This window comes from Pteropus vampyrus, unplaced genomic scaffold (assembly GCF_000151845.1).
Source record: "Pteropus vampyrus isolate Shadow unplaced genomic scaffold, Pvam_2.0 Scaffold304, whole genome shotgun sequence".
Lineage (NCBI taxonomy): Eukaryota > Metazoa > Chordata > Mammalia > Chiroptera > Pteropodidae > Pteropus > Pteropus vampyrus.
In genome coordinates, this window is record NW_011889085.1 from 89,804 (window position 1) to 114,571 (window position 24,768).

Here is a 24,768-nt window from a genome sequence, read left to right on the forward strand (position 1 = left end):
CCCGTCTGCCCACCCTGCAGGCCCACAGACCCCCAGTACCCGACAACCCCTCTTCCTGGCCGCCTAACACCCCTCAGAGCTCGGGTTGGGCTGGCTTTTCCTAAAGCTGGAGAGAGTCAGCCAGGGGTGGGGAGCCGAACGTCAGGTGCACGTGGCCCTGCTCCTCAGCAGGCTGTTCTGTGCAGAGCCCTCCGGCTTCTGTAAACACAGGGACCGGGGCGGGGGTCCAGGACGAGAGTAGGTGCCCTCGTGGGAGTCAGTCTTCCCAGGGGCGACGACAGCAGCAAGATGTGGAAGAGCCACGGCCACGTGGGCTGCTGACGGCTGCTGAGAGACGGGACCCTAGGCAGGGCCCCCTGGGGACTCTAGCTGTGCTCCCCTGCGTTCCCCTGCCCCCATCCCGACCACAGATGGCCAGAGCCCCCCCGGGAGCCCACCTGCCGGGGACTCAGAGGCAGCCCTAGGGGCTGGGCCAGCCTGCAGAGCCTGCAACACCAGGGGCATCTCCAGGTAACTCCAGGCCTCTGTGGCCTCTCAGCTTGGATGCTGAGGGTGTGGTTCCTCCCCCTACTAGATGGCCACTTCATGGCCATCAGCCTGAGCTCCTGCCACCACCCAACTCAGCTTCCCCATGGGAAAGCCTCTGGAGGGCTGCAGTTGAGCCTCGCCCTTCACCAAGCACAGGGGTGGCAGGATAGCTGCAGAGCAGAAAACAGGCTCTAATCCAGACAGACCAGAAGACCCAGGGGCTGTGAGAAGCTGGAAGGGGTGGGAGCTTAGGGAACAGTGTGGGGAGAGGGGCAGGAGCTGAGGGGACATGGGGGGCGGCGGCATCTGGGGATACTGACAGGAACTGCGGGTTCTCACGCTGCAGGGCAGACTTTCTTAAGTGCATTAGTATAACCCTCTTTTCTATCTCGTGACCTCTGACCCCTCCTTTCTCTCCCCGCCAGGACCGGTCACCTCAGACCTGCAGCTGCAGCTGCTCTGGCTGTGCTCAGCAGGCAGGGTGCAGCTGCCCCGTCAGAGGCCAGGCTGCGGTGCGGCTGTAGGGGCCCTCGTCCCAGGGCCCAGGCTCACCCTCTGCTGGGAAAGCAGGGGCCGGGCCTTCCAGTTCCAAGACACCCCCCAGACGCCGCCACAGCAGGACCAGCTCTCAGACTCGCTGCCACTGCACTTGGAGACTTGGACCCTGTCCTGTGTGTTTTCAGTCCCAGAAACTGGGAGGCTGGAGCCTCTGAGGATGGAGCACCCTGCCTGTGGGGGAAGCAAGGCGGAAGCCCACAGAGCCCCTAACCCCTCCGTGTCTCCCCCAACGATACCCTTCATGCCTCCTCGCAGGGATCCTAGGAACCTCCCTACAGCCTCATCACAAGCCTCAGTTTCCCCTTCGGTTCTAGAAGTGGTGTAAAAGATCAGAAACAGCAAGATCCCTCAATGCGGTAACTGGCAGGGTCAGGAAGCACTGGCCCAGGAGCCACAAGGAAAGGCAGAGGGACAAAGGCTAGAGCCTTACCGCCCACGCCAGCCTGCTTCCCTCCCTGGGCCTCCATGCCCAAGGTCTTCCGTGGGGAGATCTTGCTCCCGGAAAAGGCCCCACACGCTGAAGCTCACTCAGGTCTCCAGCAGTGATCAGTCCCCTCTGCTTGTGCCCAGGGACCCACACCTGGCCCTACGGTTCTAGAATGCAACAAAAGGGGAGGAGCCTGGCTACTCTTGGGACATTCCAAAGCTCCTTCCAGGAAATCAGAGGGTTGGCTCTGGTCAGCATTACAGAGAGGCTGAGAGAGAGACAGCGCAGACCCAGAGAGAGAAGCACACAAGCAGAAATACTGAGACAGATCTCAAAGCACAGCGAGGCAGCTGGGACCTAGAGACAGAAAGACACAGAGAGAGACACACATACAGGGTTACCGACGAGGGTAATTCAGAGACACAGAAGCTGAGACAGAATCTGAAACAAATTCAAAGACCGAAAGAGAAGCTTCTGGATGCCTGCGTGCCCACTGCTGGGATCACTTAGGTACCTCCGTCTTCGGCCCTCGATTCTGACCACTCAGCAACGATGCAATGATACTTTCCTACTCGATATCGCCAAGGCCCTCAAAAAGTCACCTTTTTTCCCATCCTTATGCCATCTCCCCATCATTCTCTGACTCGCCTGATTCCTGTTCCCTCCACCCCAGGTCTTCTGCTTACCTACCCGTTGTCCTCTCCAGCTACTTCCAGCTCGCATCAGACGACTGCTCAACATCTGGCCTCTTTCAGTCTCTCTTCCTGGTCATCCTCTGTCCTTCTGTTTGTCCACGTCTTCGTCCTGGCGGAGCTAAGAGCAAAGAGCCAGAGTTGGGGCCAGGGGTCCACTGGCCAGAATGCGCTGTGGGGAAAATGTGGAAGGGTCGGAGGACAACAGAGGAGGGGCTGAGAGAGGGAGTGTGGGAGAGCCCGGGAGAGAGAGGCAGGAGGGGCTGAGGGGTCTCCAGAGTACGACCCAAACCCCAAGCCTCCCACCGTCGGCTCTCTGTGAGTACTGAACGACGCTGGGAATCCAGGCGGGTCAGTCAGAAAAGCGGTTAAGAGAAGAAGAAAACAGAGTTTTGTGAAAGTCTGAGACAAGGAGGTGTGGATTTAGGGCTGGAACAGACCCAGACTCAGTCTGCAAAGCTGGGCTGTCGGGATCCTTGCTGGCCAGAAAAGGCAACAGAGACCAAACTCACAGGGTCACGTCAGGATCCGGGGGCTTTCAGGATGGCCCGCGCCCACGCCTGGAGGGGGTCCCTGGGTATTAGCGGCAGGTGAAAGCAGGTTGCGGGTCGGAGGGGGAACACTGGCTGCCCTCCCCTGTCGCATGCCCCCCCCCCCCCCCCCCCCGCTCGCTGTTATCTTGATGCCCTTCTGGTTTCTGTGTCATTGTCAGGTCATCACAGAAGCTGCCTGGGGTGAAAAGTATGTCATGCAGGTGCAGATTGGCTTGTTTTATTTCTCTCTCTTTTCTTCTTTTCACCCTGGATTTTTTTCTGCCTCCTCTAAAATATGGGGCTGGTTCAGGCTAACACTCACCGGTCTGTTTGGAGCAGCAATGGCTGGAGGCCCCTAGAGGAGGCACAAAACTGGATGGGCTGCATCCAAGAAGCATGTGAGCTTCCCGTTCCACATCCAAGTGAGATGCCAACTGCTGAAGACTCAGTCAGGGTGGAAGCTGAGAGGAGAAAGGAAAACAAAGCTGGAAAGGCCCCTGGGGTGGGGAGTTCCCTGCTCTATCAGGAAACACAGAAAATAAGTCTGGCAGGAAGAACAGCCAAAGACTTAGGCAAAAGCAAGAGCCCAAAACAGAGACAGAAGCCAATAGAATTCAAGCATGATGACCCCGCCCTCCTGGGCAGCGCCTCATCTCAGCCCTAGGACTGTAACATACCTGAATCCAGCTGTTGGGAGCTTAGCCAGCCACAGCCTTACGGAGATGACTGGCTTTCAGCCTTGAGCCAGACACATCACAAGTTGCTGATGTATTAGAGGTTTTTTCTTACTATGATTTGGGGAAACAGGACCCTCCTTATCAGACTCAGGGACAGCCATCGTTGGGAGGGTTGAGACTTTCAAAACCGTTAGTGAGTCTCAGCTTTAAGGGGCAGGTAGGGAGCAGGTCCTGGTACCCTTCCCTGCCCTCTAACCGCGCGCTCCTGACCGTACCTTCCCCACACTGTTTTCTCCGAGGACATAGTCAGGGTAAAGTAGGGCACAGCCCCTCTGTGCTATCCGGTCCCAGAACAGGGCCCCACACCCGCTGCAGCCCTGGCCACTCTCTACGGCCTCAATTTCTTGGGCGTGATGGAGATCAAGTTGATGTGCAGGAGCCAGAGGCAAAAGCAGCAGTCGTCACTCCCCTGACAGCCCCGGGGGCCTCAGGTCCTGCTTCCGTTCCGCCCCCGCCGCCGTGCTGGGAGTAGAAACGTGCCTGCATTTCCTCCTATAGCGGAAACTCGTCAGCTTGGATCCTGGTCCTGGGGGACAAAGTTAAGCAGCAGCTTGGAGGCCTGGCTCGAACACAGGAAGACACTGCGGAAGGGCCGGAGTCCGGTGTTCTCGCTCCTGCCCCGCCAGCTTCGAAGGCTGGCAGCTCTGCCCTGGGTCTTATCTCGGGAAAGTCCCTGCCCTTAACCCTGAGTTCCGGAAGCCACAGTCCCCAGGTTCCTTGTCCTGCAGGAGCCCCTGGAATCAGTCTTCCTAGGACTCGGCAGGGACCGGTTTCCAGGCTCCAATACACCGAGGCACATCACATGCGCGGACAGCGCCGCTGAGACGCGGCTCTGCTCCCCTCTAGCGGCCAAGCCGACGGGTCCGGCCTCCGAGCCTTCACGCCGGAACGCGGGTCCGCGCGACACCGAGGGAAACGCCCACAGCACATTTCATGGACGACAAAGTGAGCGGGCGGACAGAGAGACGACCGCCCGGAGGGTCAGGGCGCCGCTGCCCGGCTCGCGGGGTGACGCGGCCCGTCCCGCCCGCACAGCAGCGCCTGAGCCTCGGGCGCCGTAACCCGAGGCCGCTCGCGGACCAGCGACAGGTGCTAGGGAGGAGCCGCCAGCCCCCGGCTTCCTGACCGTGGCCGTGCTCCAGGATGCTCACTGACCGCGCACCCTCCTGTCGCCTAGGCAACTGCGCCGCAGGTTCTCGGCTCTGCCTTGTCTCCTGTCGCCACGGTAACCAGCGCTTTGCGACCTTCAGTTTGCGGCGGGAGGTCGCGCTGCGGCGGCGGCGGCGGCGGCGGCGGCTGGGCGATGGCGGCAGGGTCTCCTGGGCAGCTCCGGGTACAGGGACCCCCGCCCGGCCCCGTGCCCCGCCCCCCTGCACCCCGGGCAATGGCAGCGGCGCCCCGGGGCTGGGCGGGGGGCTCGCGCTGGACCTGGCGTCCGGTGGCCCGAGACGCACTTCTGGCGCGGGCCTTCCATTCATGCACCGAACTGCGGGGTCGGCTCTATCTGGTGGGGGGCCTCCTGGCCGGAGGGGCGACAGAGCCGAGCGGCGACACAGTGGTCTTGGACCCGGCGGGGGACCAGGCCGTGCGGATGGGGGCGCGGGGCGGCCCGAGGCGCAGCCACCACGACGCGGTGCCGCTGGGCGGCCGCTGGCTCTGCGCGGTGGGCGGCTGGGATGGGTCGCGCCGCCTGGCCACGGTGGCCGCCCTGGACACAGAGCGTGGAGAGTGGGAGGCGTGGGCCGCGGCCCCCGGCAGCTGCCCCCCTGCCGGCCTCAGCAGTCACACCTGCACCCGCCTCTCGGACCGAGAGGTGCGGGTGGCGGGCCGGGAGGGCGGGACCCGCACTCAGCGTCGCTTCGGAAGCATCTACACGTTAAGGCTGGATCCTGGCGCCCGCACCTACTGGTATGGCACCCCCGCCCCAAACCTTCCACCTTCCCTTCACCTACACTCCAGAAAGGCCAGGGCTCAACAGTTTCGCAGGCATTTTATCCACATCCTCAACCCAGCAACCTCCTTCCCGGCATGCACCGTGTCCAAGGTAGCTGAACCCCGTGTGCCCCTCCCTGTCCTCTGACCCACGCCACTGTCCCAGGCATCCTTTTCAGTCCTTGGCCGAGGGGGTGGGGAAAGGGAAACAGCACTTACATTTCCCAGAAAACGCCTCTCAGGCCTGACTTGGTGCGCGTCCCCAGCTACAAGGAAGAAGGCGACCACACAGCCTCCCGCTCGGGGCACTGCGCTGCCCTGCTGCGGGGCCCCGGGCCGCGCCCAGCTCACCAGCTGTTGCTGTTTGGTGGCTGCAGCTCAGCTGAACCAGAAGTAGCTGGGCACTGGAGTCCCGGGACGATTAAGGTATCGCCCACTCACACCTTGCCTAGGGTGCAAGGGGGCTAAAAGTGTGATGCCCGAATCCCTCCAGACAGTCCCTCCTTCCTCCCCCAAGGACGAGCCAACCGTTGCCCCCCGTCTGATGGAACAGCTTGCAAAGCTTGTGAGCAGTGGGCGGGGGTCCCAGCAGGGGCCTCGGGGGCTGCGGCATCACTCGTGCTCTGTGGTGGGGCCCTTTGCAGTGATGTTCGGTGGAGAGGCTCTGACCAGACCGAGAGACGCCGTCTGCAATGACCTCTACATCTACGACGCCCGTGAGAGCCGCCCAGGGGGGCTGAGGGGGGAGTGAGACGGGGGAACCTGAAGACGGCGGAAAGAGGCGGGGCAGAGTGCTGGGGGAGGGAGTACGCACAACGTGAAGTCTGCAGGCTCAGCAGTCCAGGGAGAGAGAACGCGGCAAGCCTTTGGTGGTGGTAAGAGCGCCGTGGCCGCCAGTAACCACCCCACCTCACCTGACAGGCAAGTCTCCTTCTCTGTGGTTCCACTTCCCCTGTGCGGACCGCGGACTGAAACGCATGGGCCACCGGACCTGCCTTTGGAATGACCAGCTTTACCTGGTTGGGGGTTTCGGTGAGGATGGCAGGACGGCTAGTCCACAGGTTTGCGTCCTGGATCTCTTTGTCTAAGGAACAGTGCCAAGACACACTGCCAAGCCTGTTTTGTTGTAAACTCATAAAGCATCATCACCAGAGCAACCTGCCTCATGTCAAATGCTTATTAAATTTCAATCTGAGAGTCAACGTTTGCTTCTGAATCTTTGTGGGTGAGGGCGTTAAAAAAGTAAACACATCTTTATTTGCAAGGGAAAGGATAAAATCTGGGACCTCCTGATACTGCGAGTCAACCTGATGGAACCAAAAGCCACAGATCATATGCTTTTCCCCGCCCCATGCAAACTCCATCCTCAACTGTGGGACAAAGCTTCAGGCTAGAGCTGAGCATTCTGACCAAAACATTTAATTAACAAAAAAATATTACAACGGCAGAGAAAATAATTACAACGATAAAGAAAAATGAGAAGAACTGGGAGTCAGGGTAGAGAAGAATGCAAAGGCCTCGGTCCCTAGGAGACCAACACTCCGGCTGAGCTGGCCTTAGCCCCAGCCCCTTCTGAGTTTTCCTTGGCTGGCTTCTCGTCTTCCCCCATGAGACGAATGTTGTGCTTTTCCCGAAATTCATTTAGTTCTTTTCCCTTTGCCTGAAGCTGCTGTGTCAATGTCTCAATGATCTTCTGGATCTAGAGGGCAAGCGGTAGATATTACATAGGCCTTCGGGTATCCCTTCCCCCACCTGGTCCGGAATGCTTGAGGGAAGTGAAAAAGATGACACCTCTAACCTCACCTCTAAGCAGGTAATAAGAGCGGGCACTAAAACCATTCTTTTCTCAAACATGATGGTTCATAAACTTCAGTGTACATAACAATCACCTGGCCTGCTCATTTACAAAATGGGCCCACTGAATGGGCCCCATGTCCGAAGGTTTTGCATCAGGAGAGGGTCTAGGAAGCTGCATTTTAAGTTAGTGAGAAACACTGCCCTCACCACCCGCCTCCCGCACATCGGCCGGGTCGCGGAGCCAGCGGCATCTCTAAGGAGCCGGACTCAGTGCAGGGGCAGAAAGCACACAGGCTGGCGGGCTGTTTGCGGTTCCACGTGAGCTCCCGCTCACACTCTCACTCCCTGGCCCCGCTCCTCACCCCCCTGTCACCTAGAGCTCCCACTCCAGGATCTCACCCACCTGCTCCTTGTTATTCTCCAGGGCGGGCAGCACCTCCTTGACCGTCCGCTCCACCAGCACCCCTCCAACCATGCGGTAGCACCTGCGGGTCTCATCCACCTCCTTCAGTGTGTCGATCACCAGGCTGGGGGAGGAGGACAAGGCAGGATCTGAGAACCGAGGCGCACTCCGCTGCAGGCCCCCAACACACACACACACGGCCATTCGGCTTCGTTTCCCCGCGTCTCCTGCCTCCCTCACCTGTGCTCATTCAGCTCCATCTCCAGCTCCGCTGCCTTGGATGCTAGGCCTCGCTGCTCCTGCCGAAGGCGGTTGAAGCCAGCAATTACCTAAGAAGGTGAGAAAGAGATAAGGAGTGACAGAGGAGACGACGGAAATGGCAGAGGGTCAAGACACAACACAGGATGGCAGGCTTCACAAAGATGCAGCAGCAGACAGCTACGCAGGACACAAGTTTGCCACATCTAACTTCAGTCTGCCTGCAATTCCATTCACCAGACACCGGATGAGTGGCTGCTGAGGGTGAGATACTGCTGGTCCACCTTGCTGTTGCCAGCTGCTGAGGAGAGGCACCTGTGATACCAGGTAGGGTGCAGAGCTTCTGAAGCACCCGCACAGGAGCTTAGCCTCACAGGTGATGTGGGCTGACAGGGAAGGCTCTGAACTTAGCTACTCCTGTGTGGGGCTGCCCAGCATCCCTCCCACTCGGGAGCTGCCCTCCTTGACACAGGGGGTCCTCGGGCTACTGATCACAGGGGCAGCAACCTACCCTATACAGGAGTCTCTCCACAGGAACTGAATTTTGGGTGGAAGTCAGCTGGAGCTAAGACATCTGGCTGTCCTAAAGATAACCCTATTCCTGAGATCCTCACAGCTGCCCTCATTCTTGACCTTTGTGTGAACTAGTTATTTAATCTTTCTTTTCACTGTGTGCATGATCCAAAGACCGTTTCTCAATCTTTAGTCTGCTTCTTGAAACTCTCTTCCTTTAAGTAGCAACATGGTATGGTGGGAGGACCCTGAACTTTTGCGTTTGACCCGAGTTCAAAGTCTAGTTTTGCCATTTACTTGCTATATGACTGAGTTACTTGACCTCTCTTGGGTTCCTCATTTATAAAATGGAGCTTATAATATACCATAGGCAGAGTTTCTCAGCACCAGTACCACTGATATTCTGGGCTGGATAATTCCTTGTTCTGGGGAGCTGTCCTGTGCAGCACCGTTGAATGTTTAGTTGCATCCCTGGCTTCTACCCACTAAAAGCCAGTAGCAACTCTCACTTGTGAAAACCAAAATTGTCTCCAGACACTGCCAAATGTCTCGTAGGGGGCAAAACCACCGCAGGTTGACAGCCACTGCCCCAGGGTAATAATGAGAACTAAACAGAGACGACACAGCAAGTGTCTGACACAACTCGGCTCCCTCAGTGTCCAGGACCCTCCTGTTCTCTGGCTCTCCTAACCCTCCAGCACTCCTTCCTCTGTTCTGGAAGTTCTTCCGCTCACCCCAAATGGAGACGAGATGGAAGATTCTATGCACAGCACCCCTCCCTTTATCGCCTATAGATTTCAACCGGTACCCTTGATTTCAACAATCTCCCTCTCTTCTTTATTCTAACTGACAACAAAGCCAGGCCTTCTCAGAAATTCTAGACCCACATTTCCAAGTCAGTGGAAGGAGCTTTGGAGTAAGACAAAATGACTTAAAAGTCTGACCACAAGCAAGTTATTTCTTTTTTGAATTTTAAGGTTTTTTACTAATAAAATAGAGACAGTATCTGCCCCACAGGATGCGGTGAGGATTGCGTGATTACATCAAAGATTTAGGGCAATATCCAGCATATAACAGACTGTCAACAAACAGTAGCTGCTATTAGCACAGAATATCTCCACCTAAATGTCCTCTGGATACTTTAAAGTCAGGTCATTCAAAGCCGAGCTGATCATCTTTTACCAGTTTTAAACTATTCCTCCTGTCTCCCCTATTGCTGCTAATGACACCACTCTCACCTTCCAGGTAGGACACCTGGCTCCAACTGAGAGCACTGAATCCTAACCACTAGACCACCTGGACGGTTCTATCTTTGAACGCACCCTTATTCCATCAAATGCCAAATTTACTGCACCTACCTCGGCAACTTCTCTGAGGCTCACTGACATCACTCCAGTTCAAGCCTTCATTACCTCTTGTCTGAACTAGCACAACAGTCTTTTGCATTATCTCCCTATTTATGGACTCACCATATCCATCCTATACATTGGTGCTAATTTAACTTTCCTAACACTCGGATGAAAGGAAAATGTTTATGATATAGTATTAGGCTTAAAGACCAGATTACAAAACGGTATATATCGTTTATTCCTTTTTTTTTTTACGCCCACAGCGTCCGGTCTTCCTAGGTGGTCTCCCATCCAAGTATTAAACAGGCCCGATCCTGCTTAGCTTCCGAGATCAGACGAGATCAGGCACGTTCAGGGTGGCATGGCTGTAGGTGGTACATATTGGTTAATTATTGTTTTTATTAATATTGTTTTAGTGAATATGGTGTTTATAAAACACGTACATATGTACAATATACAGGTTAATCTCTCAAAGAATATACTCCAAAACAGTAAGAACTGTTCTCTCTCAGTAGCAGGATCATGTAATTTATTTCTGATTTTGTCCTTCTTCCTGTGTTTTCTACATTTTCCACAATGAACGTGTATTATTTTATGTAGTAGGGGGAAAATCAATAGTATAACATATATCCTTCTGTGACTCCCTCACTGCTACATTAAACAGTCCCAAATTCTTTGGCATGCAAAGATGCAACTTTAAGGACCACATCTTTCTAACCTATACATCATGATTTAAACTAACCAGTCACTACGCTTCATGTCAATCTATGCTTTCCTTAGCTCTCCCCTTCTTAGCCTATTTCCATTGTTCAAATTTATCCAGTCCTTCAGACAGTTCCAACATCTCCACTATGATCGTGGTATAAGTGGGAAAAAAAAAAAAAAAACAACAGATCTGTCTGATTCTCAAGTCCTTCAATTAAAAGCCCTGCTCTTCCAGTTACTGACTTTGGGTAAGTTAACTAAAGCCTCTGAAACTCAACTGTCCTTACCTTTGTTATAAAGATACGACCTATTTCAAATAGCGGTAATTAAGTAACAGGATAAACCAAGTAAAGTGCATAGCACAATGTGTTACTCGTTTACAAGGGGTATATGAGGCTCAGGTTTGCAGCAATGATAAATCCTAACAAGAACAGTCTCAGAACTCAATCATCACAACTCCTCAGTCTCTTCTGAGGGCTTCTCTTTCTCCACCACCCTTAAATATTGGTTCCTATTCTGCTTTTTTCGCTTTCTGAACAAACCTTAAATGATTTCATCAAGAACCACGGCTTTGTCAACCAGCCATAAGCTCTTAATTCTCTAATCTACAGCTCCAACTCATTTATTTCTGTAACTCCGGATTTATAAATCTAACTGCCCACTAAATGTCTCTACCCTGATATCCCACAAGAAACCCAAACTCAAAATCCTAAAATAAACTTATTCCCTCCCCCGAAACTTGTCCATCTTTCTGTATTCCCTATGGCATCAGCATCCATCAAAGACAGAAACCTGAGAAATATCTCAGATTAATTTATCCACTTTTCTCTACATTCAAGTTTTACAGTCCATTTCAAACTTTAAGTCCACGTGCATCCCAAACATGTTAGGCAGTTTTCTGCCTGAGTGCTTTTAAACGTATTGTTCCCTCTACCCAGAAAATCCTCCACTTCCTTCTTTTTTTGACTAACTTATCTCATCCTTTAGAACTGAGCTGAAAGATTATCTCTTCTAGAAAACAAAATAACTAGCATTTGTTAAGCACCTACTATATTCCAGTCACTGTGCAAAACACTTTGCATGCATTGTCTTGCCTAATAATCAAAATACAGTGATGAGGTAGGTACCACTATGTTTTTACAGGAGGCAAAGGCAGAGAGAAATAACTCACGGGAGGTCATCATCTATAAATAGTAAATAGAAATGTGATTCAAACACACTCTGCCCGACCCCAGTGCGCTCTATAGTCTTAACCACCCTACTATACCACAGCTGGCCTTTCCCACCTCCCGCCACGCCCCCAATCCCGTAACCTCCTGATTAGTAGGGGTCTCTCCCCTAGCTGCCATAAAGAAGGGCCTCTGTGGAACACTGTAAATCTTATTGTTTGGTTTGTCTTTTCTCAAACGAGTCTGTGAGCTAACTTGAAAACAAAGTCTATTTATTCATGTTTCCCTGTACCCAGCAGAGTATCTGGCACGTGGTAGACCCTCAAAAAGTATGAGGTTCCTTCTCCCTTCCTTTTCCCAAGTCTGAAATTATCGCTTCCTCCTCCTCAAAACCCCATAGCATGTTATGCCTCTCTTACGACACTTATCTTCTGCCTCATTTTAGCATTTTCTAAATCTTTGATGGCAAGGGACAGTTTTAAAAATCTTTAAAATCTTCATGCAGATACCTTTGCCCGAGTAATCGTTCAACGAATAACTGATCAATGAATCTGTAATTAAAAGAGCTACTGCTTACGTTTTCCTTCCTCTTGTGTAGATGTCCTCCCCCTTCTATTAAACACTAGCCCCGCTATCGGCAAACCATGCTTCCCAAGCTACAAAGGGCTTTCTGATTAATTTGCGAAACGCTGCCCGATGCTAGGCACTGGGGGAAATGCAAACCTGGATTAGAAAAGGGTTTTTGGTCTCTAAAGAAATTGAACCTAATACTGACTTCCGAATCAAAACAGTATAAAACACTAGACTGTTCGAGTATGTATGTCACGCGACGCTGCAGAGTGACTTGCGACTGTCAACTCGGCTTCAGGGTCAGGTAATAGACGACACAACCAGCCCGTTGACTAATGCCCTGGGATTCGTTACGAGCTGCCCGGCCCAGCCATACCTTGTTCGAGGGGGCGGAAAAGTGGGGGAAGCGACGACCCACCTCCCGTGAGGCCTGTGCACCCTCCCAGGCCCTGCCTCCGCGGTCTTCCCTTCCCGGAGGCTCACCCAGCACCCCAAGGGTGCGTGGCTCTCCCCGGCCCGGGCGCCGGAGCTCTCCAAGGACCCTCCCCTCTCTGGGGGGCCACGCGAGTGCGGGCCCGGGGCAGGGACCTGCACCGGCCGCGGACGCCCCTCGCCTCGCCTCTTCTCCGGACCCGGCCGGGGCGCCCTCCTCCGCGGTCTCCGCGCCTCACCTGCTCGGCCGACACCGCCCCCTTCCCCGCGCCGCTGCCGCTGCTCTTGCCGGCGCGACCGCTGCTCTCCGCCATCTTCGCCGCCTGCCGGGCTTCCGGCGCGCAGCGCGGCCCCGCCGTGCGTCACTTCCGGCCTCGGCGTCCGCCTGCGCGCCCGGCGCCCCCGCCTCCGCTTGGCTCTCCGGCTCGGGTCCCGCGAGCGGCCGTGGCTGTAGCTTCATGTAGGCCCTACCCCCGTCCCGCCGGCTGCGGTGAATTCCCTCCGCGGACGCCACCCCGGGAGGGGCGGAGGGGGCGCGGGGCGGGGTCCGGGTGCCGAGCCCCCCGCCCACCACGGGGCGGTGGGAACGAGGGAGGGCGACCCCCGCTCGGAGATCCTGGGCTCGGGCGGGACTGTGCTGAGTCAGTGCAGCTGCGCAGGTGCGCAGGCGGGAGGCGCGGCGGGGAGAACCCAGGAAGTTCCTCGAAGGTGACTCGAGGTGCAGAGACGTCCGGCAGGGGACAGGGCCTCGGTTTAATGCGAGATCGCGAAGTCGAGGTTTCCTGCACCCCTCCTTAGGGTCTCTTCCTGTAACCCATAATTACCTGTAGTGAAGAGCGTTTTGGAGACTTGGGGGTTTTCACTGGCAGGGCCCTGATTCAGCCTCACAGTATGAAGGGAGAAGTCGGGGAATCCTAGAAATTTATTGCTTTGAGAGAGGGTTCGGTGTCCTTATTTCTCACCTTCCTCAGGCTGGGCTCCATCATCAGGCCTCCTCACCAGCTCCTGTCCCTTCTGTGTCCCAGACTCCGGATACCTCGACTCTCAGTATTTTGTGCTCAGCCCAGGTAACATGTTTTCTTGTATCCTCAATGCTTATCACATAGCAGATGCTCAATAAATGTTGGTTAAATGGATGGCGGGAGACAGTGGGGCATCAGCCATCACGGGATATTTGATTGGTGGGTCGTTGTGCCTTGTAGCAGCAGAATCAAAGGGAAGTCCAGCCTTCTTGCCTCCCCACCTGTTTAAACTTGGGTTTCCCCATGCTGGAAAGTCTCAGTCCTGTCTGTGCCATTCATAGGTCCAGAGCCATGGCTGTCTCCTCTTCCTCCTGGGACCTGCCCCTGGTGGCTGTGTGCCAGGTAACGTCGACACCAGACAAGCAGCAGAACTTTCAAGCGTGCGCTGAGCTGGTTCGAGAGGCTGCCAGATTGGGCGCTTGCCTGGCTTTCTTGCCTGAGGCATTTGACTTCATTGCCCGAGACCCTGCAGAGACTCTACACCTGTCTGAGCCACTGGGTGGGAAACTTTTGGGAGAATATACCCAGCTTGCCAGGTATCAAGGGGAGAGGAACAGGTGCTTTCTTTGTTGGGTCGTGTCTCTGGATTGCGGCTGTGAGAAGTGTCAGTGTCCCCTCCCCCCAGGGAATGTGGACTTTGGCTGTCCTTGGGTGGCTTCCATGAGCGTGGCCAAGACTGGGAGCAGACTCAGAAAATCTACAATTGTCATGTGCTTCTGAACAGCAAGGGTGAGACCTCATAACTCCAGCCCACCTCTTCCTGGGCTCTTGTGCGTAAACTAAGATTCTCCAGAATTTTTCTCAGTGGAGGGAGGTGGGCGTGTCCCTACTCCTGCTCCTGGCCTGTGAACTGTCTCCTCCCCGGGAGGAGAGAGCTAACTGGGCCTCCAGAGCAGTGGTCCCCACATTTGTTGGCACCAGGGACCGGGGCTCCTGTGAGAATCTAATGCCTGATGATCTGAGTGGAGCCGAGGCGGTAATGCTAGCGCTGGGGAGTGCTGCAGATACAGATGAAGCTTCACTCGCTCACCTGCCGCTCGCCTGCTGTGTGGCCTGGTTCCTAACAGGCCACGGACCAGTGCCAGTCCACAGCCCTGTGGTTGGGGACCCCTGTTCCAGAGCACCAGCACCAGGTTTCCTTCTCCCCTTTACTCTAGGGTCAGTCGTGGCCACGTACAGGAAGACGCATCTGTGTGACGTAGAGCTGCCAGGGCAGGGGCCTATGCATGAAAGCAACTCTACCATGCCTGGGCCCAGTCTCGAATCACCTGTCAGCACCCCGGCAGGCAAGGTGGGAATGTGAAAGGGCGAGGCGGGAGGGGAATAGGAATCCTGTGACTAGGTGATAGAAGGTAGAAAGCCCTAAGGAGTAGGGTAGTGGGGGTGTGACCAGATGCTGTGACAAACAGGGTAGGGGGCTAACTAGGCAGGCTGTCTTTTCCATTCCAGATTGGTCTAGCTATCTGCTATGACATGCGGTTCCCCGAACTCTCTCTCGCATTGGCTCAGGCTGGAGCAGAAATACTTACCTACCCTTCAGCTTTTGGATCTGTAACGGGCCCAGCCCACTGGGAGGTAAGAAGACACCTCTTCAAAACACACATCTTCTCTTAATCTCCTCCTCTTCCCCCAGCCCTCCTTACTAGTGGGAAGATCCATCTCCTAGATTGCTGCCTTAGATCTCCTGTGTTGTAAATCATTCCCAGGCAATTATCAGAGTGGCTACTAGAGGTAGACTAGCCTGCCATGTCCACTGCCTGCCACTTCTCTACGAGCTGCTACGTGAATGGGCGTGGACACAAACCTCCTTATCCCCAGGTGCTGCTGCGGGCCCGTGCCATCGAAACCCAGTGCTACGTGGTAGCAGCAGCCCAGTGTGGACGCCACCACGAGAAGAGAGCAAGTTATGGGCACAGCATGGTGGTGGACCCCTGGGGGACAGTGGTGGCTCGCTGCTCAGAGGGGCCAGGCCTCTGCCTTGCCCGAATAGACCTCAGTTACCTACGACAGTTGCGCCAACACCTGCCTGTGTTCCAGCACCGCAGGCCTGACATCTACGGCAGTCTGGGTCACCCCCCATCCTAAGACTTTTGACTTCAGCGAGTTGAGACCCCCATCGTAAGCTGTTGTTGCTGTAATGCCGGGGCAGGGCCCAGGTGCGGCCCCTGACTTGGAGAACCCCGGCTCTGCTTCTCGGGAAAGGTGAAGCTCACCTGAGCTCACATTTCACTTTCAGAAAGGTGGGTTTTTATATCGTCACTGTTTATTTCATGAGAACTGAAATTATGCTGAGGGCTGAGCAGTACTGGCATTGAAAAAAATAGAATCAGAAAGTCTGTGTCTGGACACCTCCTTTGGGGCTGAACTGCACCAGCTGGACCAGGTGCCACATGTAGGCCTCCTGACTCATTCATTCCACGTCTCCCTACCTAAGTAAAAGTGCAACACTCAGTGCATGTCCCGGCCCCGGAGTGCTCCCAAGCCTGGCCGTAGGGCTGGCGGGTGGGGGAGAGGGTGGAGAAGGGAGAGAGGAGGAGGGAATTGATACTGAATTACATCACGTTCACCTACAGTGCCCTTTGCCCAAGCCAGAAGGATGCAAAGGGGAAAAGGGCTGCAGGGTACAGTATTTATTTTCACTTGAACATGAAAGGAACGGGTCACACTCCCCCTTCCCCTTTTCAGGGGGAGTGTATTTTAATCAGCAACCTCTGCCCCACCTACCCTGTGCATGTGTGTACACACACACCGTAGCTGGGAGGGGTGATGGGCTGACCAGTCCTCTTAACCTGTTTTCCCTTGAAGAGGGTCTGACAAAGGGGAAAGAAGGAGCCACAGCAGGCAGAGGTTTCAGCTGTGGAACAGAGAGACGAGACAGCAGCACCAAGGCCAGGAGAGAGTGGAAAAGGGCACAGCTGCTTTGTTTTTTAAAAATTCTTATAATTTGGGGGAGGGTGGTAAGTAATTTCCAAAATACACTTCAGAGTCCTACCTTCCACACAGCTCCCTTCCTCACAGCCCTTTGGTTTTTCAGACAAAACTTAAGAGCCCTCGTTAAGCCCGAAGCCCTGGGAGCGCCCCAGTGCACCCAAGCACAGTGCTCGCTTCCATCCCTTCCAAGACCAGGCCCTGCAGCCTTGGCTTCTCCCTACACGCCTCACGGTTCAGTGGCAAGGTGGCTGTAGACACGTTGGGGTGAGTGGAAAGGGACACACAGGGAAGCCCAGGCACATGGGTGCAGGGAGGGGTGGGGAACACCACTTCCATGTCGTCTTTTCCTTAAAAAAAAAAAAAAAAAGGCAGGGGTGTGACTGGTTGGAAGGGTAGAGAACAAACCCCAGGACAGTATGTACGCTCCAGAGGCGAATGCTGGGGACAGTCCCATGAGGGGAGGTCAGGGCAATGCCTGCAGCATCAAGTTCCTCAGGAGTTTCTGTCGGCCCAGCTCGTAGTCCTCCTCGTCCACATTCACCAGCAGCTTGATGGCTTCATGGCCCACAGCCTGCTTGAGGGAGTCTGTGATGAAGACACCTTTGAGTGCCTCTAGCAATGAGCCGTTGATATAGTCGCGCCAGAATGCGTCGAGGTAGGTGAGCTCAGAGAACTTGATGTCACAGATGATGGAGCCCAGGTCCCGGGACTTGAGGATGGTGTTGGCCTGGTTGAAGCGCTCAAACTGCCGCTCGAGTGGGTCCTGCTTGTTGGAGAAGACGTTGCCCTGCAGCGCGGTCTCGTGCTGGCAGTACTCCGCGCGGACCCGCAGCCGGATGTCTGCGGAGGGAGACACGCACAGGAGGCTGCGCTGAGCGGCGAGCTTCCGAGGGAGCTTCCAGCGCGTCTGGCGGCTTCCCTGCTGCAGCCCCAGGACTGGCGCTTTCCCGGGCACCTGGGCAACCCCGGTATGAACGCAGCAGGTCCCGTTAATGGGCTGTGCCCAGGTCAGACACCCTGTCACGAACAAGCAGCGCCTTGCTTCTAGGGGGTATTTCCCTAATTAACAGGTACAGCTTGTTGTAATACTCTGCCGTGACCTGCTTCACCCTGCAACGAGGGTGACACGACAGCACCCTCCGACTTAGTGTTAACTAAAAGCACTTGAAATATATTCTGCCACCAAGCTGGAGGAAGCGCCCCCTCCCCCCGCATCGACATCTGCTCTGCCTCACTCCGCAGCAGCTAAGGGAGCCCCACACTGAAGGGCACCCTGGCAGCCCTCCACGGCCCTCTGCAACCCGTGACACTCCTCACCACATGTCTGCTTTTCCTTGGGATCTGGTGTCACCGACTTCCGGCGCTTTCGCTGGCTCCCAAGTGTGGCTCGCCCTCGAGCTGGCCTCTTGCTACACATCTGAGGGCCCGAAGTGGGGCAGCACACCACAGGGTAGTGGGGAGGCACTGACCAGGGGGTAAGGGGAGAAGTCAGAGTACACGCGGAAACCACACCCACCCTGGGGATTAGGAACCACAACGTGACCTGGAAGGACACTGGAAACAATCGCAGGACCTAGGTGACACAAGAGCATCACCTATGGGGGTGGGGAGGGGACATAGTCCTTTCACTGAAGCCGGAAGGCTGGGAATATGAGGAGTCCCACGTCCCCTTTCTTGATTATGGCCCTTTGGGGAGTACCACCCTCTCACCTGTTTTATGGGGCTGGGTAGGCCTCGGTTCTGGGTCGCTGAGGGCTCTGGGGGTCACGTAGCGAATTGAAGTCTCCTCCAGATACTTGTCTACAAGGTCAGGGCACACTATAGGGGAGAGGGAGTCATTCGAGAAGATACACCCCTCCCTTTTGGTCCACCCTCTCTGAGTCCCCCCAAGGTTGATGCCTCCTCCAGCAGGGACCCCTCCCCGACTCCAGCACCCCCCGCGTGCCCTCACCAGCCCGCCGCCTCTTGAGGGTGACGTAGGGTAGCAGGTCGTGGCGTGTGATGATGCGCAGCAGCTGCAGCACCTGGCGGAAGTTACTCTCGTCACAGCGGCCCTGGCGCTCCAGTGCCAACAAGAAGTCACGTCCATTTCGGATGAGGCCACGCTCGTGGTCATCGATGACATCCACGAAGAGGAAGGACAGGACACGCACATCTCTGTGTGTCAGGTGGGTGCCCACGATGTCGAACATGCGGTGCAGGCTATACAGCCCATGCTCCTGCGCCCCACGCTCCTCCGGCCACGCCTGGCTCGCCCGCCGCTTCAGGCCTGCCATGCTGGGCTCAGGTGCACACTGCTTCCCAGAAGCCCTGCTCAGCAGCGGCAGTCCCCACCACACTGTGAGGACAAGGAAAGGGCTGTGAGCCGGTCAGTGGCAGGAACTGGTCTTACACATTCCTTTATTCCTGGCGCCAGCACAGCGGCCGGCACAGTGCAGCGCTCAGTAAACGTCTATTAAAAATAAAGCCTAGAGTTTTCATGTCCAACCAATGCTGCCCTAAGTCCAGATCCTATCAGAGAAACACAGTCACATCCCCCAAGTGAGAACATTACACTCACCTGGAGGGCTACATGCTCAGTGGGAGTCACCATTAGACTTCACCCTGACCGAAATACTGCTTTGTGCCCCTGCCCAACCAGTCCACCTCTTAAATGTCGACAAACCGAGTAGAGAATTCACTCAACTCTAATGTGGACGCTGTAGCAGATGAACTTAGGAGCTGACAGGAGGGAAACGGAAAATCTTGAGGGTGAGAACATTTCAATTCTGCTTGTGCCATTAACAAGCTGTGTCGCTGTCACCTTAAGCAAGTCTCTGAACCTCAGTCTCACTGCCCCAACTTCGAAACAGGGAGAAAAGAAACTACTCCTCAGACTTGTTAAGAATCTAATGAGAAAATACACGTGAAATCACTCGGTAAACCCTTAGATAAATTGTCGCAAAAGACATTTCAAAGAAATAAGTATGTTTGACCTCTGCGGCCCAGCCTCATCCCTCCAAAGCCTATCTTTAGGTTCCCCACAATCCAGCTCCAGAAGCATAACTGCTCAGATTAATCAGTGATATTCACCCCAAAAAATGGACTTAAATCCAGACTTGGCTAAGCTCCTATGTTGAGCATCCTTGTAATTCCCCTAACCCACTAGTATTTGATGTTAACACACCTTCTGGTGATGCCACCTTCTAACCTTTCCTCGTGGTTGTTATTTATCAGCCCCGTCAATGACCGATCACAGCCCTACGTTCATTATGTAATTTGGCACTTGGTTCCATCCTGGATCCAGCCAATAACCAATCCTCAATCCCACCAACTCTCACCTCCACCCCCGTCACAGACTTCCTGCCGCAGTATTCCATGGGAGCACAGAAGACTGCTTATCCCTGCGTGAGGTGTAGAGAACGTACTGCTCCACCCTCTGACCGCAACCTACAACCTCCCAATCAATTAGAAATTCCTGTTGATGCTACTACCAAATATTTCCTAAACCTGCCTCACCTTCCCACCTCCCCTGCCAATGGCCCAGTTCGGGTCCCAGCTGTCTCTCACCTAGACTTCCACAGCAGCTTCTTCAACAGCTTTCCTTACCATCAATGTTAACCCACTGAAACCCACCCCATACTCAGCTGAGTCGGCGATTTGAAATGAACAGCTAGCTGGCCACATCACTTTTCTGCTTAAGACCTACCTACAGCTCCCTCCTGACCTATAAGAATGCTCCAAACTCCTTACCCAACTCACCAAACCTTCCAAGATCAGGTCCTGCATACCTTTCCAAACTCATAACCCACTTTTTATTCTAACTTTATCAGTTTATCATTCACATACGTCACGCAATTCATTCACCTGTACGTTCTTCAGGCTGTTCCCTTTGCCTGAATCCGTCTTCCTTCTACCCCACAGCCCGTCACCGTCCTTTCCGATGGCTGACTCCTACTCACCCTTGAAGAGTCAGCTCAGACGCCATCTTCAAATCCATTCTCTACATCTCATGCAGGGATAAGCTGCCCTCCTCTGTGCTCCCATGGAAAACCGCACATACTTCCTTTAAGCCATTTATCAATGTGTACTAAAGTCATCTGTGCACTGACTATCCCATTAGAGCTTAACTCATACACAGGGACTAAGTTACATTCATCTTCATGTCGCTAGCCTAACAATGGATATCCAAGAGACCGTCACAAGCAATGTCAATGAAGAAACAAACTCGTAGAAGTCCAGGAGTGAGGGGACCTCATTAAAAACACACACAGGCAACTCAGTTACCACGCACACACTCCACCTGGCTACAGCCTCCTACACTCTGCGGACTACCCACAGCCATTCTGCAACGAGAGGGGTTGTTCTGTCCACTTTCTACACCAAGAGACTGAGTCTAGGCTAAGGAGAGTCAAATGACAAGCTACTTCAGAAGAGCTGAGCTGACGGGGTCTCAGTCAACTGAGGAGCAAGCAGGACCTGGTCCCCTCTTCCTCCGGGACCCTAAAACAGAAGCACAGAGAGACACATGCCTCAAGAAAAGAGGCAGCCCACCCTGGAATCACAGGGACCAGTGCCAGGGGTCCAACATGTGGCCATCGGGTAATGAACTCAGATGCTGCACGGGAAACAGCTGGGACACTATGCAACTATAGGCAGCATCTCTCCACCTCCCACTTTACGGCACAGCCCTGGGTGTCAATGAGGGGCTGTAGGGAACAAGCTCCCGCTCACTGCAGGCAGCACCAGCCAAGCCCCTCAGAGCCCGACGGCCTCTCCCTGTCCCCCATTCCACCTGCTCCGTGTGGCCAGCTGTTGGTTATGAAGGTCCCAGCAAAGCAGATGGGCTGCAGAGCTGCCTAATTCAAAGTGTCCTGACTATGAGCCTCAGGAAATGAAGAAACAGTGTCCCCACATAACTGGCCACTAAAAAACCAGGCAGAATCCCAGAAAGCACCATGGCCCTAACTTCGCTGGATACAACGCCACAATGGGCCTCAGCCCAGTGCAGTTAACCCCCTGCATTTGAGGGGAAAAACAAAGTCCCTGGATTCCCAGGCCAGGTCATTCCCAGTGCCAGAAATTACCAGAGCTTCTAGGTCAGTGGTTCTCAACCAGGGGCAATTTTGCCCCCCTGGGGACATTCGGCAATGCCGGGGACATTTCAGATTGTCATTGCAGGAGGTAAGGGTGAGTGTGACCAGCATGCAGTGAGTAGAAGTCACGGATGCTGCCAAATACCTTACAATGCACAGGACACCCCCCATAACAAAGAATTAGCCAACCCAAAATGTCAATAGTATTAAGGACGAGACACCCTACTCTATGTGGAGCATGATGGTCAAATAGAATAGAAACAGCAAGTCACTTTCCACCCTAGATGTGGGGAAGGAAGCCATCAGTCCTTCCGACCCAAACCCATCAAACAATATTCCAGAAGAAAAGGAAAGCCAGTCAGACACAGACTCATTTAACTTAAGTGTCCAGCTGGCACTTAGGAGTTCCGAGCTGCTACCACCTCAGCCTCTCTAACACCTGCTGTTCCGGTCAGGTGACCAGCAGGGGGTAGGGCCACCCTCCCTTCTGCCCATCCCAGGAGGTCTACTTTGACCTAGTTCAGCGCCATCCTCTGCAAGACGGACAAAAAGGATCCCGTGCGCATCCCTCACAGCCATCATTAAAGTCTTCAACCAAACCCGTGGCAGACCCTTCCTGGTTAGGCTGCTGATCACACTTGGATTGCTTATTCAAAGAAGCAAAGTGGAGAAAGGGTCTGTGTTTCCCAAGGCCGTGTTCTGAGGAGAAACGTCAGGAGGCTGGCATGCAGGCTAATAGGCAGCCCTCCCCACTTATCATGTAGGATTTTGAGTTCACTCACTCAGCAATCCAGATGGGGGTTCCAAGTTCAGCATTACAAGAATATGGCCAACTTCCTCTTAAACCAAAATACACTCGGCTTTCTGTGGCAATGAAGCGAGGGAACGCAGCTTGAATGATACAGAGAGCCGAGAGGACGCTACCAGAATAGTGAGGAGAATGCACCCTGTCTGAACAGAAGATGAGCAAGACCCTGAGTCTCGGTGTCTGAAATGATGCCAGACACCAAGAGACAAACACTCTGGTAAACACAAGTCCTGATCGCGCTGGCTGGTTTGAGTCCATTTGAGATCCTAACATGAGTCCCAGGTTACGGTTTCTCTGAATAAATTCTTTATTCTGATGAACTGCTGCATTTCCTAGAGCTGATGTTTGTTTATGTGTTTGTTTGCTTTAGGGACATCCAAGCCAGCCAAGGACCAACGGACAGTCTATACATATCTACGGGATTTCTTGACTGGTTGTTTTCTATTAGGTTTCTACTTCCAAGCAATGTGTAGTCTCATCCCAAGCAAGGACATCTGTATCTTCACGCAACTAGAAGTCTCTGACTCTCTCAGAAGCCCTCAGAGAGGAAGTCGCGTGGAAGGACTAAAAAGAGTGATGTCTTGAAACGTGAAATAAAAACACGAGAAGCCTTAAAGATGGCTAAAAGTAGGTAAGGAGCTTTCTTGCTGGTGGGACAGGGAAAGTGTAACCAAATACCTGCAGTCAGAATTACACAGTATGTTTTCAAAAGAAGGGTTCCAGGAACCTTGAACAACTAGAAGAAAGCATAAGCTGCAGGAAAGCCTTCCCATGGAAGGCGCCTCAGCAACCCTCCAAAGGCCACATGCAGTAGACACCGTGCTAGAAGACAACGTCCCATATGCGAAAAGACTGGGAAAAGACGTATCTCACAGAGCTGACGAGAGGGCTGGATAATAGCAAAACAAAGCTGCGGACTTACCCCAAGGCACCTAATTTCTGCTCCTTTCCCTACCTCCCTCCAGCTACCTGAAGAGACAGTGGCTACAAAAGGTCTTATGTGTTTAGGAGGTGAAGACCCCTTTTGCCTGGCATCTATCACCACTACTGGGCTCACCCCAATACACTTCCCACGCCACATCCATTCCCTTCCATTGCTTGAAAACAATAAAAGAAGTTCCAGACTTACCTCTGCAAGAAACTTAATTTCCCAGGTCTCTTCCTAGCACAAGGTTCAAAGCCAGCAGAAGAACAAAAATAAGGGGGAGAAAAAGTCAATTTTCGAGCTTTATTTTGGAACCTCGAAGGCCCAAAGAGTTAGTTGATCTCAGCTGCAAAACTACACGGATAAGCCTAAAGCCATTCCGATGGAAATAACCTACTCCAAGCCAAGAGAACTCACCCCACAGAAGTCCCCAGGTTTCCCTAACTCCACTAGCCAACTCACAAACAATACCAACTCCAAGGATCTCCAGCCTCAATGGCTCATGGCAAGAAAAGGTCCCAAGTTCAACGACCTGTGGGAGAAAGAACTACCCTTTGATACCTTCTCAAGGGACTCAATTCCTTATGAGACACCTATTTTGTTACAGTATAATTGCTGACTTTCATTTTAGGAAGACCAGGGAGGAAAGTGGTTACAGCCAAAGAAGATACTTTGTTTACATCAAACATTTCATTTATCAGACCAGAACCAAGCTACAAATTTTATCTTCACCCTTTCCCTTGCCTAGCCCACAGTGAGAACGGGGTGCCCACCGGGGCAGCAACCACATTCCCCCAGGGACATTTCTGTATACGAATGCTGACCCCTCCCGCCTAGCACCCAAACAGTAAAATAAGAGTCTGGAAACTAAAGCGCCCGTTTACTTAACAAGCCTGGCCGCCCAACACCGTCCTGCGTTTTCTGTTCCCTTTCTCAGACTTCCAGAGCCGTCGCTTCAGCATACAAGGCTCCAACACAGCACTACCGTTTCCCTATTCCGCACTGCCAAAAACTAGAAAACTCCTTTACTCCTACACACTCCCGCGACACCCGCTTCCCCATTTCCCCTTCTTTTCGTGACCAGGAAAAAACAAGGGAGAAAGAAGCTGGGGAGCCTCTGAAAGCAGATCCAGTTGAACCCTCATCCAACTCCAGTTCTCCAAACCCACATGACCGTTCCCGAACGCCCTTCCCACCCTATTAAAAGCTAAAGGCCTGGCGATTAGAATTCGCTGCAACTGATGCTGTTTAACTCTGCTCTCTTCCTTTCCACAGGAGAAAGGGAGCCCCGGACCCTGTCACCGTGCAGCGCCACTGTCCTGTCTCCTATCCCGTCCCCTCCGTCCCAAACTTTCCTCCTAGTCTCTCACTTTCCCCAGGACCTCGGCACACCGACGCGCCCCC

At 53.9% G+C, this 24,768-nt stretch overlaps 4 protein-coding genes and 1 pseudogene across 8 annotated transcripts; 2 read left to right on the forward strand and 3 right to left on the reverse strand.

Moving 5' to 3' along the window:
* The first annotated feature begins 4,804 nt into the window (after nucleotides 1-4,804).
* KLHDC9 (kelch domain containing 9) lies at nucleotides 4,805-6,609 on the forward strand. Its single transcript, XM_011376997.2, has 4 exons — nucleotides 4,805-5,383; nucleotides 5,674-5,833; nucleotides 5,925-6,123; nucleotides 6,329-6,609. Exons 1-4 carry the CDS (start codon nucleotides 4,860-4,862, stop codon nucleotides 6,493-6,495), a joined length of 1,050 nt encoding a protein of 349 aa, XP_011375299.1. The 5' UTR covers nucleotides 4,805-4,859; the 3' UTR covers nucleotides 6,496-6,609.
* Nucleotides 6,610-6,641: 32 nt separating this feature from the next.
* Nucleotides 6,642-12,975, reverse strand: PFDN2 (prefoldin subunit 2). Its single transcript, XM_011377006.2, has 4 exons — nucleotides 12,843-12,975; nucleotides 7,848-7,936; nucleotides 7,608-7,731; nucleotides 6,642-7,106 (listed from the first exon to the last, which is right to left on the reverse strand). Exons 1-4 carry the CDS (start codon nucleotides 12,915-12,917, stop codon nucleotides 6,933-6,935), a joined length of 462 nt encoding a protein of 153 aa, XP_011375308.1. The 5' UTR covers nucleotides 12,918-12,975; the 3' UTR covers nucleotides 6,642-6,932.
* Nucleotides 9,982-10,100, reverse strand: LOC111730273 (annotated as a pseudogene).
* Nucleotides 12,963-15,958, forward strand: NIT1 (nitrilase 1). 4 transcript variants are annotated; one of them, XM_011377004.2, is made up of 7 exons: nucleotides 12,963-13,063; nucleotides 13,575-13,670; nucleotides 13,907-14,161; nucleotides 14,251-14,354; nucleotides 14,783-14,916; nucleotides 15,075-15,200; nucleotides 15,444-15,958. In XM_011377004.2, coding segments are annotated over exons 1-7 (984 nt in total). In that variant the 5' UTR covers nucleotides 12,963-13,061; the 3' UTR covers nucleotides 15,711-15,958. The 4 variants fall into 4 exon arrangements, with proteins under 4 accessions (XP_011375306.1, XP_023377247.1, XP_023377248.1 ...); XM_023521479.1 differs by having other exon boundaries at nucleotides 12,981-13,093; XM_023521480.1 differs by lacking the exon at nucleotides 12,963-13,063 and adding an exon at nucleotides 13,117-13,380.
* Nucleotides 15,959-16,240: 282 nt separating this feature from the next.
* DEDD (death effector domain containing) lies at nucleotides 16,241-24,745 on the reverse strand. 2 transcript variants are annotated; one of them, XM_011377003.2, is made up of 6 exons: nucleotides 23,827-24,745; nucleotides 23,569-23,601; nucleotides 18,508-18,894; nucleotides 18,267-18,374; nucleotides 17,874-18,020; nucleotides 16,241-17,396 (listed from the first exon to the last, which is right to left on the reverse strand). In XM_011377003.2, exons 3-6 carry the CDS (start codon nucleotides 18,830-18,832, stop codon nucleotides 17,020-17,022), a joined length of 957 nt encoding a protein of 318 aa, XP_011375305.1. In that variant the 5' UTR covers nucleotides 18,833-18,894; nucleotides 23,569-23,601; nucleotides 23,827-24,745; the 3' UTR covers nucleotides 16,241-17,019. The 2 variants fall into 2 exon arrangements, with proteins under 2 accessions (XP_011375305.1, XP_011375304.1); XM_011377002.2 differs by having other exon boundaries at nucleotides 23,569-24,745.
* Nucleotides 24,746-24,768: the final 23 nt, after the last annotated feature.